The sequence below is a fragment of the Sinocyclocheilus rhinocerous genome, unplaced genomic scaffold (assembly GCF_001515625.1).
Source record: "Sinocyclocheilus rhinocerous isolate Xijiao unplaced genomic scaffold, SAMN03320098_v1.1 scaffold1310, whole genome shotgun sequence".
Taxonomy (NCBI): Eukaryota; Metazoa; Chordata; class Actinopteri; order Cypriniformes; family Cyprinidae; genus Sinocyclocheilus; species Sinocyclocheilus rhinocerous.
In genome coordinates, this window is record NW_015635534.1 from 254,582 (window position 1) to 273,629 (window position 19,048).

The window sequence follows — 19,048 nt, forward strand, 5'->3', positions numbered from 1 at the left end:
AACTTACTGGACTGTTTCCGCCAAAGTGGCCAGATTTGCACTATTTAAGCAAAAAAGTACCCATTCTAGAGACCACAGCTCATCTGTTTACACAATACCACACTGTAAGAGCAAATAATGGAAACAGAGACCTATTTTGTAAAAAGAGATAGTAAGGACTCGACTGGAGTCACTGCCAGGATGATGGAATAGCTCAAACGTGCAGTAAGCTTAATTAAGTTTATTTAAAGCAGATATGGTCAGTAATGTTTGAGGAAATGAGAACGCATTATTGTTTTCTAGGAAATATGTGTCAGTGTTACTGTTATGTATAAACAGAATAATTTTTCCATTTGGGTCAATATCACCATAGAATGCCTTACAACCCTCACAATACTCATCTGTTGTCCTGATGTTACTAAAGGGGATGGCCTTATCTTAAAGGGGCGGATTCTCCAATACGACAGGGTGGACAACCATTCAAGGGACATGGAAAAACTCTATTTTGGCATTTATTACCAAATGATCAATGCACTCAAATTGAGTAATCTCTTATTTAATAAAATATTAATAGGATAATTGTTTTCTTTAATTTTATGATTTGACAATAATATACTATCATTCAAATTTAATGAGCAGTGCATGGGACATAGCAAAACAACACACATCCTCTTACACAAAACATAAAATAAATCTACAAAATGTATCTAAAAAGCCAAGTAATGATTTTGTTATGAATATAAGAACTTAACCTAATATAACACACCCTTTCATAGTCATTTTTATGTTATTATGGAGAATGAGCTATGTACAGGACACCAAAATGCACCCTACAGTGATATTGACCCATTTAATTTTTCAACATACTCTTTTTGAATATTTTATTTTGTGTGTTTTGGTCGTGTTCGTCAGGAGGAAGTAGATGTTTGGTGTTGATCACCGTGGGTCTCGGGCTCATTTGTGTTCTTCTGCTGATCTTCATCATACTGCTGTACTTCACCATCACAGCAGAGAGAGACCTGATAAAGAGTTACAAGAACACAGCTGAAGAGTTACAGGACAATTACACTGATCTAATGACTGAAAAACACAGAACAACTTCAACTCTTTGACTCAGAAGAAACTGGAGCTGGAGACCAGAGTCAGGTCTCTGAGTGAGGAACTTATGAAAGAATCTGCTAAACGAGGTCAGTGCACATGTTTTTTTGTTTTTTTAATGTACACGGTTTTATAAAGTGCATGCTTTTGTGTGGTTCAGGTTGCTTTTTCATGTCCAGTGAGTTGAAGAGCTGGTCTGACAGCAGGCAGTACTGCAGGGATCATGGAGCTGATCTGGTCATTATCAACACTGAAGAGAAGCAGGTGAGTTTGTGTGAGTGTCTTTGTGGAAATTGTGACTGTATTGAACTGAATAATAAAAGAGAGACCCTGAACTGGAATGATCGCTCATGCTCAGATAAGATTAAAGGGGTTTGTGAGAAATAGGGTTCATCCCATCTTGTGGTTTTGCTTCTATTATCTAATTTAATCATTCTTATTGTGAATGCATAATTTCTGATTTAATCCCTGCCATTTAAAAAAACTGTCAGTTGATATGAATTTTTCAGAAGGAAAATGCGAAATTCATATTATTTTCTTATTGCTATAATAAGCTTCTGTTTCTCATGGCGTGTATCAGGGTGAACTGAGACACCAATCCTCTGATGTGTTCATGTTTTGCTCCTTCACAAGCAGCTCTATATTAATATGATCTTATTCTGTCTCATTTGTTGATCTGAAGGGTTGAGGAGACAATCCCAGTAAACTACAGAAGTCTAAAGTGTCCAGATTGCCATGATTCACCCTGTTATTCTGATATTGAGTGTCGGTGCAACTGCTTTTGAGTTGAATTGCTTTCTGTTTGAATAAATTACCATCATTACCTTCGTAAACTTGACATTTTTGTTTTCATTTCATACTTCCTCCTTGTGTATCTGCTTTATAGAGTGGGGGAACTATGGTGTCTCTTTGTAGGCGGATCGGCTGTTAGCATCACACTGGTTCCCTCGACAAAAAGCCAATGGGATTTTTCCATAGGCTTTTGGATTGTCGCAAAAAATAAGCTCTGTGTTCAATCATAGTTCATGAAACTTGCACGTTTTGTCCAACAAGATAATCTTCACAAAATAATATAACTTTTATGAATTTTGAAGCCAAAATAAAGGCACCAGAACTTAAAAGCTAAACTTAGGATATAAACGAACTACACCTCCACGGTCGCTCGCCTTCAACGTCACCACCACCATGCTCCCGACAACTTTTTCAAACTTATTTTTAACACGTTCAGTGAAAAGGATTTAATATCAATTTTAATCCACGCTACATCCCAGCTAACAGAATTTTGTTATAAGAACATTCTTCAAATATTCAGTGTTGGTTCTGGGAACATAAAAAACGTTAGAGGAACGTTTTTAAAAGGTATGATGTTCCTCAAATGTTCTTTCAACTTAATTTTGATTTAAAATTCAACATTCTAGGAACGTTAATTTGTAACATTCCAAAAACATAAAAATATCCAGTTTCCTTAATGTTATTAGAACATTGGAGACACGTTTTTAATTAAAATATTCATATTAATCAAAGATTTATTCACTTTTAATGCACCTTATTTTGAAATGTACAGAAATACGCGCTTTCATATGTGCTTTAGTTATGATTATTTCATTTATTCACCATACTATTTATTACTAATGTCTCATTTTAATTTTAGTTTGGCTCTAGTTTTGTATTTATTCCAATTTATATGAAAAGGTTAATCACAGCTAACAAAATTTTGTTATAAGAACGTTCTCCAAATATTCAGTGTTGGTTCAGAAATGTTTTCTGAAAACACCTGCAATTGCTGCAAAACAAGCAACTCAAGAAAAGTCAAGGGTCAAGAGCCCAACTAAAACAAACACTGATCTCCATGATGGTGACCTCAAACTAAACATTTTCAGTAAGACATCAACATCTAAACCTCTGTTAATTCACAATAAGAACTTCTGTAGACGTCTGACAGAAATAAAGTCAATCTGGTTAGTAATAACTGAAGCTGGTAATGCTGTTTGTGGAGTTGTTTAATCAGATCTTGAAAGATTTAAAGTCTTTTATCTTCAGTTCATCTAAGGCTGTGGCTGAAAAAAGTTGTAGTTTGTGTTCTTATTTCTCTTTCTTTCAGTGCTTGTTCACAGCAGGTGTTTGAATGATTGAAAGAATGTTTCAGGAACATCATACTAACCTTTAAATCACATTCTACTAACATTAAGGAACTGGACATTTTTATGTTTTTGGAATGTTACAAATTAACGTTCCTAGAATGTTGAATTTTAAATCAAAATTAAGTTGAAAGAACGTTTGAGGAACATCATACTTTTTTAAAATGTTCCTCTAACGTCAAGAAAACTGGACATTTTTTATGTTCCCAGAACCAACACTGAATATTTGGAGAATGCTCTTGTAACAAAATTCTGTTTGCTGGGTTGTAGCTTTTATATTTATTAATGTTTACTTCTGTGTTCCTCTCTGCCATTGAGTGTGACATTGATGCAAAAACATTGATGATGTCATGAAAATACACAGTTTTTAGCCTGTTTTAGTCTGAGTCCATTTAACTAGTCACAGATTCCCCCTTTTTTACTTTTCTGGCTGTCAACATGATCATGGGAAAAAATCTGGATTGTCTATACATTAATCTATAATATACATTAAATCATAGCGTGAGTCTACAGAGCGTTAAAACGGGAAAAAGTCAAGATTTCCTGATAATGAAACCACTTCCTATGTAAGTTTAGCACTCTTTAAAAAAAACAAGGTACACTTTCTAAGAGACCACAGCTCATCTGATCACATATACTGCAAGACATAAGAAACAATAATGGAATCTGAGAACATCTATATGCGCAGAAATGTTAACAGATCTGGACCTCGAGCACAGAGTCGCCACCAAACTGATGGAAACGCTGGAAAGTGCAGTAAGCAGAAAGTTTCATTTGAAGCAGAGACAGTTGTGCTAATGTTTGAGAAACTGAAAATTGTTAGATAAAATGTAAATAACTTTTTTCTAGGAACAATGTTTATACGTTTTTATATTAAAAGTATTAACAGAATATTTTTCTTGGTTGTACATTTTACTGTATATCATTTCTAGAAGTTTGTCGTTATAATACACTCTTAGAAAAAAAAGGTTGTTTGGGGTTCTATATAGAACCCTAGGGTTCTTTACTCAACTCCAAAGAACCCTTTATGCCAAAAAGGTTCTATATAAGGAGAAAGAACCCTTTTTGGCACAAAAGTGTTCTTTGGGCTAAACCATGCTTTATGTATGTTTACACATTAGGCTATTTAAAATTATTATATTACATTATATTTGTGTTTTTATTTAAACTTTACTTTGACACACCTTTATTCCGAAGAAAATAAACTTAAAATGTACGTCTGCACTTTCAAGTCTAATATAAAATAATTGCCACGTGATCCTGTAAGTTACACTGAAAAAATGCCTAACATCTAAATTAACTGGTTTTACTTAAGTCTACTATCACTGAATAACCTATACCAACAAACTGATCAGGTAGAAATACATGTACGTACTAGCAGTGGAGCAATCTGGACAGTTGTATCTATTTATTAATAGGTACACGATATAGTCTGCTATTTAATCAGCACACTAACATGATTGCAAGTTAGTTATCATGTCATGTGATGCCATACAGCTCTTTTATTGACGAGCAACATGCTCATATCGTATGGAGTTTCAGTGTTTCATTTAGATTCTACAAGGCTATTCTTCTGACTCATCCCTCCAAACAGATGCATAAAATTATCTTTGACATAAACGGCAAACAACTTGAACGTGTATCTATGCGCTGATCAGTTTTGTCCCGTCTGCACAGCGCCGCGTTTCAGTCGCGGGCCTCTCGCGAGAGTGATCACTAATAAGCGCGCGAGCGCCGCTGTTTAAACTTCAACGGTTACGGTGCGCTGACTGCGCTCAGCGCTCGGGAGAACTACGATTATATTGGTAAGTGAGAAAATTAATTAATTTCAGCTCATTTCAATTACTTTTACCTAAACTCTTGTCAGTTCTAGTTAGCCTAACATTACACGTTTATTTCAAGAAGCTAAAAAGAAGAAAGTTGGTTTATCGCGTTGTCCAGGCCTGCGCAATTCTCCGCCGGGAGGTTTGTCATTTTTAACATGAATCCCTAAAGTATCTTGATAAAAACTGTTGTGAATTGATAAATAATGCTGGCGAGAGTTTTTGCCCTGTAGATGGTATTGGACCTATACGTATAGGAAAAGATGAAGCAAAGTTTCGGTCAAATCACCGTCAGCCGTTATAAACATGAATTCAAACCAAGAAGAACAAAGAGAGAAGCTGATGGAGATGTTTCAATTTTTTTCTGTGGATAACTGTGAGTATTTGGTGTTTGCAGTTATAGTATAGTAAAAGTATAATTATTTGTTTTACTGAAGTAAGTGTATATTATTCTAAACACACTGTATTTGGTTGTTGTAGATGTTCATCTATCTCAGAGAGCACTTTTAAAGTTTTACCACCACCTTATCAGAGTGCTGAAAAGTGGAAGTCAGAGGAAACATGACCAACTTGCTGCAAAACAATAACACAAAAGGTACATTATTTCTTAGTGATGATTGAGAATTATTGATGAACACCTGCTGTTAACAAACTGAATCACTGGAAGAAAGAGAAACAAGAACAGAAAAAAAGAGATCACTCAAGATCTCAGCAGAGGATGATTAAACAACTCCACAAACAGCATCACCAGCTTCACACATTATTAACCAGATTGACTTTAGATGTTGATGTTTCAGTTTTGTTTGAATTACCATTACCGAGGTCAGTGTTTCCTTTAGTTGGACTCGTGGCCCTTGACTTAAAGGGGTCATATGATGCTGCTAAAAAGAACATTATATTGTGTATTTGGTGTAATGAAATGTGTTTATACAGTTTAAAGTAAAAAAAACACATTATTTTCCACATACTGTACATTATTGTTTCTCCCAAAGAGAAAGGAAAAATTGAAATTGCATCATATGACCCCTTTAAACTTGCGATTGTTGATCAGTTGGTACACTGAAAGAAAATAGAAAAATGGTACTAGTAATTTTCCAGGACATTATCTGTTATCCATTATCTGTTTTAACCCTGTAACCCGAAAACACAAAATACAATGTGTAATTAAAAATGCAGGTAAAAAAACCTGTGGAAAAATAAATTGCCTACAAAAAAATTCCTTCATATTAACACTGTGCCCTATTTTACAGACTTTTGTTAGAGTGTAGCACACTAACTACGGTGCTTAAAACTATAACTGTTCAGAATGTGTAGTTTTACTTGTTTACAAAAAAAAACTTGTAATCGTTCAAAAATGTGTAGGCTACGTTTAAAAAAAATTAATGTATTTAAAAATAGTTATTTACATTTTAATATTTATTTACATAATTAATATTTACATAATATAATATTTATATTATGCATTTACATTATTTTACGATCAAATCTAAATTAACATATATCATATATTCTTTTGCTGAGATTTGATGCAGTGACACAATTTTGCGCCGTGATTACGTAACGACGTCCTCGCGCAGTGACGTCAAAACGTCATTTAGCAACTTTTAGCAACAAATTAACCTTCCTCTAGCCGTGGTGCAACAACTCTTTCTCCTCTCAGTCTCAAAATGATTTTTGGCCAATTTCTAAGGAATTATGCAACACATCTGCATATTTTTTTCAGACTGAAAAGAGAACAAGCTAAAAATAACCAAATTAAAAAAAATTATGGTTGATGGCAATATTACTGATGATCCAAGAAGTATTGCAAAGTTCTGTGCCAACTTTTACAGCGATTTATATGCTTCAGAATTATCCCCAAAACATATGAATGATTTTTTTCAGACGTTACCTAACATAAAACAGTTGAGTGTTTCAGATCAGCGTTTTTGTGATGCATCTATCACATTAAAAGAGATTGATGAAGCTATTAACCCTTTAAAAGCCAACAAATCTCCCGGAACAGATGGACTTAGCTCAGAATTCTATAAGCTGTTTAGTCACATTATAGCTCCTTTTTTATTAAAAGTTTATGAAGAAAGTACAGAGAAGACAGTACTTCCAGCAACGTTATGCCAAGGCCTATTAACTCTTATTTCGAAATCAAAAAAAGATCCCCTCTTCATAATTGGTGTCCAATCACACTGCTGAACAATGATGATAAAATATTAGCTTTAGTTTTGGCAAAAAAGATTAAAACATGTTTTGAATTCTATCATTGACGAAACACAGTCAGGCTTCATGCAGAAAATACATATTTCTAATAACATACAGCTAGTATTAGATATGATGGACTATTCAGATTATGGTGACTCGTTCTGTAGAATGGTTAAAATGCTATACATAAACGAAAACCGCTCAATTAAACTAAGTAATGGTACGTCACCTAGATTCTTTTTAAATCGAGGAGTCAGACAAGGATGTCCGGTTTCCCCATATTGTAACTAATATGTGTTTAATTAATATATTAATATATAATTAACTGTAATTATAATGGTTTGGTTTTGGTGCAAAAAAAAAAAACTTCCTTTAGCAACTTCCCCTGAAAATTGAGATATACTATTGTGAAAATTAGTTGGCAACACTGCACTGTTTTGTTTTTTTTTCGTCATCTAACGAAGACCTGCTGGTCGAAACATTGCAATAATTTTTTATGGAGCAGTTATATCAGTGTACGGACATTACTTTTGTATTTTTACTTCAGTTTGTCCTTTTTGTCCTGCACCTGAGCCCTATTTGGGTTTGTGGCATGTGCGCACTTTGTTAGCATTTTTTCATTTCAATGTGGCTCCATGTCCAGATTGTTGAATTTTACCCATTTTCATGGTCAAAAACCAAACGTGGGTCACTTTGTATACAACAAATAACTTATTGCATTTGAATGTCTGAAGAATAAATAATGTTAAAACTAGAAATTAACCCTCATGTGGTGTTCGGGTCCTTTTTGCTCTGAAAAATTTATATTTTTCCCGAAAATACTAGTTAATGTTATCGCATTGGACTGAAATTTTGTGACTTTGTTTCCTTTATTTAAAACAATTTCATAAATGTCTGAGGGTTTAACACTGAAATAGTCAAGCACATTAACTTGCTTTTCTGCTTGAGGTTTATTAATATGGAATTATTTTTCAACTTTTTCAGCATATGTGCTTGTTTGAATATTTTAAAAACACTCTTTAAAAGCCCTTCATTATCTAAGTATGACAAAGTGGATTGAAGGTTGATTTTAATGTTAAATTGGAAATGGAGTGATTTTTTTAATTGATATTTGATGCTCTTTACTGATATAGACCTGTGATGTGACTAAAGTTTGTTAAAACATGATGCCAGTTGTGGTTTTCGTTTGTCAGGAGTATAAAGTATGCTGATCCTATGATTCAAACAAGAAAATATACATGCAATAGAAACATAATGGTTACATCATATGCCACAGCATCTTATGATTGTGTAACCAGTTTAGGAAATTACTTCCTGTGTAGGTTTAGGGTTTTTAAAACATTAGGCAACATAGCTACTCACAACTCATCTGTGAAGACTGTCAGCCACAGTGACTAATGGAGATCGAGGCTGTTTATGAAAATGTTGAACACAAAGACATTAATCACACATTTGGACCTCAAACACAGAATCACAAGCCAGCAGAAGGAAAAGCTCAAAAATGCAGTAAGTTTATTAACATTTTAATATAGTTTTTTTTTTTTTTTTACTTCTTCAGCATACGTTTTTGCATATTTTACTTTATAGGAATTCCGGTTGTTTGTCATTATAAATAAGCATACACTTTACTTACATGTTGATTTGAGGTGTTGTCTAGTAATATTCAGTGAACTGTTATTAATTGATGTTTGTGTGTTTTGGTCGTGTTCCTCAGGAGGAAGTAGATGTTTGGTGTTGATCACAGTGGGTCTCGGGCTCATTTGTGTTCTTCTGCTGATCTTCATCATACTGCTGTACTTCACCATAACAGCAGAGAGAGACCTGATAAAGACTTACAAGAACACAGTTGAAGAGTTACAGGCCAATTACACTGATCGAATGCAGAAGAAAGGTAAGTTAGAAAGCAGAGTCTTGTCTTTGAGTGATGAACTTAAGGCAGAAACGAGGTTGGATCAAATCCGTTTTTGTATAATTTTTCCCGCATATTTTTGTATAGCTTTGAAAAGTGTTTATGTTTGAAAATCTGTGTGGTTCAGGTTGGTTTTTCATGTCCAATGAGGCGAAGAACTGGTCTGACAGCAGGCAGTACTGCAGGGATCGTGGTGCTGATCTGGTCATTATCAACACTGAAGAGAAGCAGGTGAGTTTGTGTGAGTGTCTGTTAATGAATGAGAGCAATCACACTTACTCCTGTTTTTATTCACACAGAGACTCATATATTCATTAGTCAGTGAGAGAGTGTGGATTGGTTTGTCTGACACAGAGAACGAGGATTTAAGGGGGTCTGAATACTTTCCGTACCCACTGTATATATGAAGACTCTGCTCTTCTACGGACGCAATCATGACAACAACCACAATTAAAAGGGACTTCCCATTTAAACAAAATAAAAATTACTAAAAGAAAACTTCTGTCTTTTAGTTTTCTGCACTTCCACTTCTGCTCAATCTTCTGTACTACTTTATTTTACTCTCTAAACTTTGCGGTAGTGTTAGTATTGTTGATTCATGAAATGCTTGTGATGCTCCTCAGTTGTTAGTTGCTGAAAGAGTAAAAACTTTGGGGCTGATATGATTGAACATCTGACACATTTTATTCAGGTTTTGGCTCGAGGGTGAGCCAAATAACCTTGATGGAAATGAGAACTGTGTTGATCTGAATCCTGAAAACCCTATCCTGAACAACTGGAATGATCTGCCATGCTCAGGCACAAGATATTGGATTTGTGAGAAATAGGGTTCATCTAGTCTTGTCATGCTTTTGCTTGTATTGTCTTATGGAATCATTCTTATTGTGATATGAGAATGTATAATTTCTGATTGAGTTTCCTGTCTGTTTCAACTTATTTCATCATATTAACAGCTTTCATATGAAAGGGCACTATGGCACAACAAACCTCTGATGTGTTGCTCCATTATAGCAGCATGTTAATTTAATATATGTCCTTCCTTATTTCAGCTGTTATCATGAATCTCACTTGTTGTTTGGAAGTGTTGCGATTGCAGTTACTCATTCTATTATGCTGATATTAAGTGTCTGTGGAACTGCTTTTGATTTGCTTTGCTTTCTTTTAAATTAAAATTGTTGATTGACGGTATTAGCACAGCATTTTTGTTTTCATTTCGTATTCTTGTGCATCTGCTTCACTGCATTTAACGCCCGACTGGAGAGATTTCCTCCAGAACTTTGCCAATTAGGTATAAGGTGGATATTAGTAAAAGAACATCTGACTATTTAAGTGTATATGCTGTAGAGTTAGTTGCCATTTTGGAAGTAGTAGAGTGGATTGTAGAAAACGGTAGGGCTGTCAGAAAAAATTCGAATTTCGCTTATTCGTCGAATTTGAAATAGTAATCCACTTTTGAATGCAAAAACGTTGCAAAAAATTTTAAGTGTGCGTTAAAGGGGTCATATGATGCGATTTCAATTTTTTCTTTCTCTTTGGAGTGTTACAAGCTCTTGGTGCATAAAGAAGATCTGTAAAGTTGCAAAGACTAAAGTCTCAAATCCAAAGAGATATTTATAAAAGTTAAGAGTCAACCATGCCTACCTAAAACGGCTCGTTCTAACACACCCCCACATATCTACATCACTATGTGGGAAGATTTGCATAACACCGCCCAAATGTTCAAGCAAAGAAAGAAGGCGTAACTTTTATTCATGAAGGCGCTGTGTTTCGTTGTGAAAGCGAAACTACTTTGTTTGGCCTTCCAAAAGAGGACGATATCCATTCGAATTTTAGGTGTGCATTAAGGAGGCAGCCTTATCAGCGGCGCTGCTGCGTTGTTCATTAGCGGAAAAAGAGAACATCAATGCGGAGAAGATCTTGTTTACATCAAAACCGAAACCAAGCCATTCACACAGAAGCCGCATGTTTAGAAAGCCATGTAAAATTTATGCAAGTTTAACTTTGAAAAAAACATATATCGAGACTTTATGTCGGGTTTTTCCCCATCCAGCATCTCATGTTTTTAAATGAAAAATGTACTCTGTGTGATTGGCTTTCCGCCCTTTGTATTAAACTATGCATACATACATGATGCTGTTTTGTTTATAGTCGTTTAAGCAACTTAATTATAATTGGTTTATAAACATTATTTTAAACATTATGCACTTTTTTTTCGCAGATATAGTCATGTTATCTTATGCTTTGAATGATGCGCCCTCTTTGTGGCCTCAGGAGAGAAGCCAACAGCTTTTCTTCGCCCTAACTGAAATTATGCATTTTAAATTTGAATATAATTCGAATTTTGATAATATTTAAGTACAAAATTTGAATGTAGTTTTTCAGCCATTTTGACAGCCCTAGAAAGCGGTGCCAACAGTTTTTTAATATGTAGTGACGTTGTATCTGCTCTTACGAGCATTAAATCAGGCACAGCTACAAATCTTCAAGGCCTGCTCTATGATATTTTATTTATTTATACAACAGCAGTTAGGTAGGGGAAGAATATTGCATTCAGGTGGGTCCCGTCATTCAGGTATTCCGGGCAATGAAAGGGCAGACAAGCAAGAAAATGTTGAAATTAATATTAAGTTATCTAAATCAAAAGGAAAGAGCATAGTGTGGAATGAAACAATGGACAAATGGCAGCAGCAGTGGCATGAAGAAACAAAGGGGAGGCATTTATATTCTATACAAAACAGAGTGGGTGTATCAAGAGATAATGGTATGAGTAGGAAAGAACAAGTTAATTCTAAGCAGAATAAGAATGGGGCATAGCAACCCTAATGGCACTCTTCATATTATGGGAAAACACCCAACAGGAATGTGCAGCCAGTGTCAGGAGTACGAGACGGTTGAGCATGTTCTAATATCTTGCGGGAAATTTACTCAAGAAAGACAAGAAATGATGACCCAGCTACAGAGTTTAGGACGAGTAGAGGCAAATGTTAAAAGTATTTTGGAATGTGCAGAGAAACAAAAAGGCTGGAAATATTTATTAGGTTTTTTTTAAAAGAAACTGGACTGGACAAGAGAATAGAGTGTAAAGGAAATTTAGTACAGTAGGTGGCAGTAATGCAACAAATTGGATGCCAGCTGCCGTAAAACCCCAAAGAAGAAGAAGATTTCCTCCAGTCCAGCAGGACGCAGCAGAGAGCAGGTTTAGCAGACTGAAGGGATCAGAGAAGAAGACAAGAGGAGACAATGAATGTAGTAAGGTCTCTTTAATTTTCTTAAAGATACAGGGTTACAGCACAGTATATATGTGTGTTTAGTGTGTGTGTGTTTTTTTTAAAAATATAATTATAACTATGTGAAGTACATGAAGCCCTGAAGTTGCACACCCCGGTACAGTAGGTGGCGGTATGCACCTGAACAAGTTGGTTGAGAGAGAAGACAAACATCAGAGCCAGAGCACTTGCTAAGCCCTACGGTAGTTTTTCCAGAGATTGCCCCTTGGAAGATCACATGGCCTGAGGTGTTTGTGCTCGAGGAAAAAAGGAAAGCAAAGGAAGAAATTAATTTGAAGAGTGTATTTAGCAATCGAATAGGAGGAAACTATAGTGAATTTATACAGACAGAGAAGAAACAGGGTTTGCGGTGGCAATTCTGGGAAAAGAAATAGAAATTAATAAAAGAACATCTAATAAACTAGGGGTATATACACAGTAGAGATGATGACAATATTAAATTGCTTTGCAATGGGTGGAAAAGGTAGGGCAGCAAAAGGTTTTGATATGTTCTGCCTCTTTATCAGTTTTAGCTAGTTTAAGGTCATTTCATTCAACAACTCGGCAAGATATCCTGAAAGTAGTGCTGCAATTACACAAGAAACACAAGAATAGTTAATAAGGGATGTCAGGTAAGATTTATGTGGGTCCCAGCACATGTTGGGATTGGGGTAATGAGATGGCGGATAGGCTGTAGAACGTAGAGATGCAGGTTAATGTACTGTAAGTAAAGTAGAGGTTAAATGCATAATATGGGAGAAAATCAATACAAGGTGGCAAGAGAGGTGGGATAGAGAGGAGAAAGGGAGGCACTTTATACCAAATTTAAAGAAATGTTAAAGAGGATAGGGTGGGAATGGGAAATAGGAGAGAAGATGCAGTGATGACAAGGTTAAGGTTGGGACATTGTTCATTGAATAAAACACTAATGACAGGGAAGCACCAGACAGGATTTTGTGAGGGATGTCGAGAAGAGGAGTCAGTGGAGCACATAATTATGACTTGTATGAGATATGAAGCACAGAGGCAGGCAATGAAGAATAAGCTGAGGGAGATTGGGGTGCAGGAGATCACATTAAAAGGGCTACTAAGCACAGTAAATAGGACACAGAGTAGAATATTGATGACATTTTTAAGAGAAGCAGGAGTCTTAAACAGGATTTGATGGATAATTAAAGTATGATGTGTGTGTGTGTACTGGTTTATATATCCTGGTGGGGACTTAAACTTGACTACACACAGACTCATGGGGACTCGTGTCACGGTGGGGACCTAAATTGTGGTCCCCACGGGTACAAAAGCTTATAAATCATACAGAATGAAGTTTTTTGAAAATCTAAAAATGCAGAAAGTTTCCTGTGAGGTGTGTGTGTGTGTGTGTGTGTGTGTGTATGTTTTTATGTGTGGGGCCTATGTGAGTGGTATATAAGTGTTAGTAGGGAAAAGGGAATAGATTAAGTTTTATTTTAACCTATTATCTGATCCACAATCCGGAGCAGAAGGGGGCGATAATGCACCAATAAGCTGGATGCCAACCGTCGTTAAACTGAGAAGAAGAAGAACAGCGCACTTTATCTTATCTAGATTGAGAATAGGACATGTTGCATTAAATAACAGTTTGCACATAATAGGGAAACATGAAACAGGCATTTGTGATAAATGTGGACTACCAGAGACGGTTGAGCATGTTCTTTTAATATGTATAGCGTATGAAAGGGAAAGACATCAGATGTTCCAAGAACTGGAACTGATGGGAATTAATAGTATATCTCTAAAGACACTATTAGGTTGTGGGGTAATGCAATCAAGAATATATGTAGAATTTTTTAAGTACTTTAAAGAGACAAGATTAATGGAAAGAGTTTAAAGCTTAGAATTTTGTATTTATGTAAAAACAAAAATTGGTTTATTTTTTTTTTTAATTTTTTTTTTAATCTATAATAGTTGAATAATTCATAGCTGAACCGTGTACGTTTCACACTCCAGACCAGTAGGTGGCGGACATGCACCTTTAACGTTGGTTTTCCAATCCGCCAATAACCTCGAGAGAAGAAGAACAGAGCACTTGCTGCTGTCATTCAGTGTCATTGCTGCATTTAGGGACGTTTTTCCTTCAGGATCCCGTGGAAAGGACCGAATTTGATTCGTTTATTTGGTTGTTTAAAACCGCGTACACGCAAAACCTGCACTAAATTATATGTTCTTCAGTATATTCCAGCAATAAATAAAATGAATGTATGGCGACCATCTGATTAGTTTTAAAAGTACAAATTAACCCCATCAAGAGAAAACCCTACCGCTTCACCTGCTTCAACAGAAGATCGTTTTGAAAATCTGACTCCGGTTTTACACTTCTGCTGGATTTACTTGATTTACAGACGTGGACAGTTTAAGAAGCTCTCTTCCACAAACACAAGGCCGATTTCTGTTGCTCAAACCTTGTGAGCCATCATGGCTAAAGTGCAGGTGCTAAACGTGGCTGTTCTGGATAATCCCAGTCCTTTTAGAAACCCGTTTCAATTCGAAATCACGTTTGAATGCATGGAGGACCTACCTGAAGGTGAGAGATTTCACAAATTAACACTGTTTATGCACGTATTCTGCAGTTACGTCGTCAATACTGAAGGCTTTAAATCCGTTTTACGATGTCATTATGTTTTACATCATCAGGAATCACGGGAATATTTATGGTGATTTAAGCGGGAAAAGTCTTATTGTCAGCTGTTAATGTTTACGCGCTTAATATTTTGGCGCCGGCGGGGAGTTCGATGACAGCGCGAGGTCGCCCCTCCTTCCCTGATTAGTCCGATAGCGGAAGCGGGGCGTGAACAATGTGTCTGTGCCCTCTCCGATTGGTTAGATTTCTCGTGACGTCACGTGCCGGGAGGCGCTGTGACGGTTTTGGGGCAGAACTTGCGCCTCGGTAGTATCGTAAAATACATTACTATTCTAGAGACATTATTTTATTTCATGAACACAAATAAGCTAAAACTGTTAAATGTATGTATATTTTTTTATTTTGTTTACTACATTTTACTAGAATAATGTTCCTCTGATTAATTGGAAATCTTACTCTTTTTTTTTCATACATAATACAACATTGTTTGCCATTCCTCACAACAAAAATATTATGAAGAATTTATTTATTCAGTTATTGCATAGTTATCATAGTCTAAGGATAAAGAAAACTTTGCTACATTTTACTAGAATACTGTTCCTCTGATTAATTGGAAATCTTACTCGTTTTATTTTATACATGTCGTCTATAATACAACATTGTTTGCCATTCCTCACAACAAAAATATTATGAAGAATTTATTTATTCAGTTATTGCATAGTTATCATAGTCTAAGGATAAAGAAAACTTTACCTAGGCATGTTTCCACACTGTTTTCTCTAACTTTATAAAATGACATTTTTATTTAATCGTTATACCCATTAATTTACCGACGATTAGTAATATTACACTTAATGGCACAATAAAAAAATCCCAGTAAAATTATTGCAACAGAGTTCAGTCATGACAGCTATTAAAACCAACCCATGAGCAGTTTTGATTTATAAATAAAATAAGGTTTTTGGTTAACATCGAGATAAGAAATTGTCACATTTTGTTCTACAAAACCTCAAATGTTTATCCTCATAATCAAATATGAAACTTGAAATACAAATATAAGGACAAATACAAAGGATGTTCAGTTTTTCAAGCATGTGAACTCGCATCCTTTTAATTTTGCACTAAATGCTTATTGTATGGTGTTGAATGCTTATTGTATGGTGTACATCTGTCTCTTTACTGTTTAAAGAATTGCTTATCCCTCGGTTTCTGTCTCTCTTTCTCTCTCAGATCTGGAGTGGAAGATCATCTACGTGGGCTCAGCTGAGAGTGAGGAGTACGACCAGGTCCTGGACTCGGTTCTGGTCGGCCCAGTTCCTGCAGGCAGACATATGTTTGTCTTTCAGGTGGGTTATGATCTGGGAAATACTTGTTCCTGGTTCGGTGCTGTATGATCGGCTTCCTGCAAATCTCAGTTCTAACCTGTATAAATAATACCACCGTAGTAAATACATTGCAGTGCACTGCCACCTAGAGATGAATGGAGAAAGTACAAATGTAAATTTCAAGTCAAATACACAAATTGCTTTAAGATGTGTGCTCATCTCATCTCTGTTCCTGAAAAAGTGCAAAAACAATGGCACATTGGTCCTCTGGACACAGTTCAAAGTCATGAAATGCAAAGGGTTATTTGTAGATGCAAGAACATTTACAACCTGCAAGCTACAAAGATGACTTGGAAACCGCATTAAATTCACATTTCTCTGTTTGGTCTCTCTTGACTTGATTGACAGGCGGACGCTCCAAACACAGGGCTGATCCCTGAGAGCGACGCAGTGGGCGTGACCGTCGTGCTGATCACATGCACATATCGGGGACAGGAATTCATTCGCATTGGTTACTATGTAAACAATGAGTACACAGACCCTGAGCTGCGGGAAAACCCACCTGTCAAGCCCGACTACACACAGGTGAGACATTATATACATGCTGTGCTTTATTCACTAATGGTACAGCACTAGGGCTGGGCGATATAGCTAAAAAAATCATGATGTAATGTTTCATATCAGTCGCTATTGGTAATTATTGAAAAACAAAAATGTTATAACCTTTGTTTAACAAAGAGCAGAGGAAAAAAAATTAACCAGTTTATTAAGTCAAACAACAAATTATTTTAGTTTTAACAGTCAAACGCAAAAAAAGATTTAAACAGTTATTCCTTTCTTATATTTTATATGCAGATAGCGCACAATGAGCAAAATAATGCACCGCATTAAATTGTTTATTCAGTGCAATGAAATAACGACTATCTATAAAAAAGTGCATAACGTCTAAACTAACATATATAAATCAAATATAATTTTGTAAGTTGCATAAACCGTTAACTGCATCATGTATTTATGCTTAGCTTAATACAAAAAGCCTAAGCGCAGATCACACAGATTGCATTTAATGTAGAACACACAAACACATGTTAAAATGAGTGCTGTGCCTGCGCCTATATTGTGCGCTATACCGAACATTTTTTCTGTCGTTATGGATGAAAGTGTACCAGCGATAAATACCGATACCTTTTATCGCCCAGGCCTATACGGCACAGTTAGATTAATCGATTAAGGAAGACATGGATTCCAGCATATTGATATTAATACGAATATATTTAAATTACTAAATATTTAAAATATAACTGGTGAACTGGAATAGGGATATGTAGGGGAAACTGAATTTAGGCCAGAAAGGCCATTAACACTCAGTAGACACTATGCACGTTATATATTGAGAGTGTATTTGTGTAACACGGATCTGCTGCATTTGAAATGTGGTAATGAGGGTCAGATCAAAGAGGCAGGTGGCTGCCGTTTATAGTCCAGTATCGTTTGTAATTCATTAATTCTGCTAAACGATTGCGGGTCGCTGCCGTTGTGCGTGTTGCTACAGAATCCCATTTTTCCACGCATTCACTCTGTTGCGAATCTCGAGATTCTTAAACCACTTTTTGAATATTTAAAACTCCGATTCGACACATAAAGCAGTTTGTTTTAAGCATTGAGGTGTCATGAATATTGATTAGTCTATTGACTAATAATTATGATAATATTGTTAACTCTTTACAATAAGATTCCATGTTAACATTAGTCAAATACATTCGTTTATATGAACAATTAAAAATACTTCTAAAGCATTTAGTAGTCTTAGTTGATGTTAATTTGTGAATGCATTATTATAATCAACACTTGTCATTTTAATAACTAAAGTTGACAAAATTAATAAATACTGTAACAAACGTCTTGCTCGTTGTCAGTTAATGCATTAACAAAAATGAACTAATGGCACCTAGTTGTCAAGTGTAAATTATATTATATTTCGAGGAGTAATATTAGCATCGAGTCTTTACAATGTAACATTGACAGATTCAAATCCAAACAATTCTAATTATCGTTCTTTTTGATTTTTCATCGTCGTTTTTTTTTCTCTCTTTTTTTTTGTGCCGATTCGCAGCTGCAAAGGAACATCTTGGCGTCTAACCCCCGCGTGACCCGTTTCCACATTAACTGGGAGGCGACTATGGACAAGATGGAGGATTCGGAGAATGTAGACCCCGCCCCCAACGCCATGCTCCCGCCCACCTCCATGCCTGGCAAAGCCCCGCCCCTTGGACTCATGCCTGACAACTCTATGGACTGCTTGTAGAGCCTGAACACAACAACAGCCTCATGCATAAAGTAATAAATGTGTTATTTTGTATTCATACACCTACATGTTCTTACAGTTGAGACACACACTCATCTCAATCCTGTGGCACTGCTCTGATCACACAGCTGAAGCGCTCAGGCAGTCGAGGGACTTTGTCTTGCGCTCCCTGTCCTGAACAGCAGGGGGCGGGACCTGCAGCACCAGCAGACATGGACTGTTTTCTTCTGTTTTTCTGTGGTGCACATCACTAGTGAGGTGAATCCCATAAAAAGCATGTTCGGTTTGCATTTTCTTAGAAATTATATTTTGCATAAAGACAAAGAAGCATTTTAGGACCATTAGTATGTTTGCGTTTTGAAATTGTTGACACATTTTCACCCCCAAAATGT

General features: G+C 35.9%; 1 protein-coding gene and 2 long non-coding RNA genes across 6 annotated transcripts; 2 read left to right on the plus strand and 1 right to left on the minus strand.

The window, feature by feature from the left end:
• Positions 1 to 884: 884 nt before the first annotated feature.
• LOC107747141 (uncharacterized) lies at positions 885 to 15,190 on the minus strand. Of its 3 annotated transcripts, none has more exons than XR_001640765.1 (3): positions 14,964 to 15,190; positions 8,868 to 9,055; positions 885 to 998 (listed from the first exon to the last, which is right to left on the minus strand). It is a non-coding gene; the product is annotated as an uncharacterized LOC107747141 (long non-coding RNA). The 3 variants fall into 3 exon arrangements; XR_001640767.1 differs by having other exon boundaries at positions 8,868 to 9,065; XR_001640766.1 differs by lacking the exon at positions 14,964 to 15,190 and adding an exon at positions 14,715 to 14,789.
• LOC107747142 (uncharacterized) lies at positions 9,045 to 9,507 on the plus strand. Its single transcript, XR_001640768.1, has 3 exons — positions 9,045 to 9,125; positions 9,271 to 9,374; positions 9,443 to 9,507. It is a non-coding gene; the product is annotated as an uncharacterized LOC107747142 (long non-coding RNA).
• Positions 11,623 to 19,042, plus strand: LOC107747137 (histone chaperone asf1b-B). Of its 2 annotated transcripts, none has more exons than XM_016561565.1 (4): positions 11,623 to 12,392; positions 16,257 to 16,372; positions 16,760 to 16,936; positions 18,465 to 19,042. In XM_016561565.1, exons 1-4 carry the CDS (start codon positions 12,269 to 12,271, stop codon positions 18,654 to 18,656), a joined length of 609 nt encoding a protein of 202 aa, XP_016417051.1. In that variant the 5' UTR covers positions 11,623 to 12,268; the 3' UTR covers positions 18,657 to 19,042. The 2 variants fall into 2 exon arrangements, with proteins under 2 accessions (XP_016417051.1, XP_016417052.1); XM_016561566.1 differs by lacking the exon at positions 11,623 to 12,392 and adding an exon at positions 14,846 to 14,969.
• Positions 19,043 to 19,048: the final 6 nt, after the last annotated feature.

Bases quoted from the DNA above. Each gene is read 5' to 3' on its own strand.
- LOC107747137 (XM_016561565.1), top strand. From the start codon at position 12,269: ATGCCAGCTGCCGTAAAACCCCAAAGAAGAAGAAGATTTCCTCCAGTC. The intron at 12,393-16,256 runs GTAAGGTCTCTT...TTTCTCTCTCAG, and splicing joins AAGAGGAGACAATGAATGTA to ATCTGGAGTGGAAGATCATC. The intron at 16,373-16,759 runs GTGGGTTATGAT...CTTGATTGACAG, and splicing joins GACATATGTTTGTCTTTCAG to GCGGACGCTCCAAACACAGG.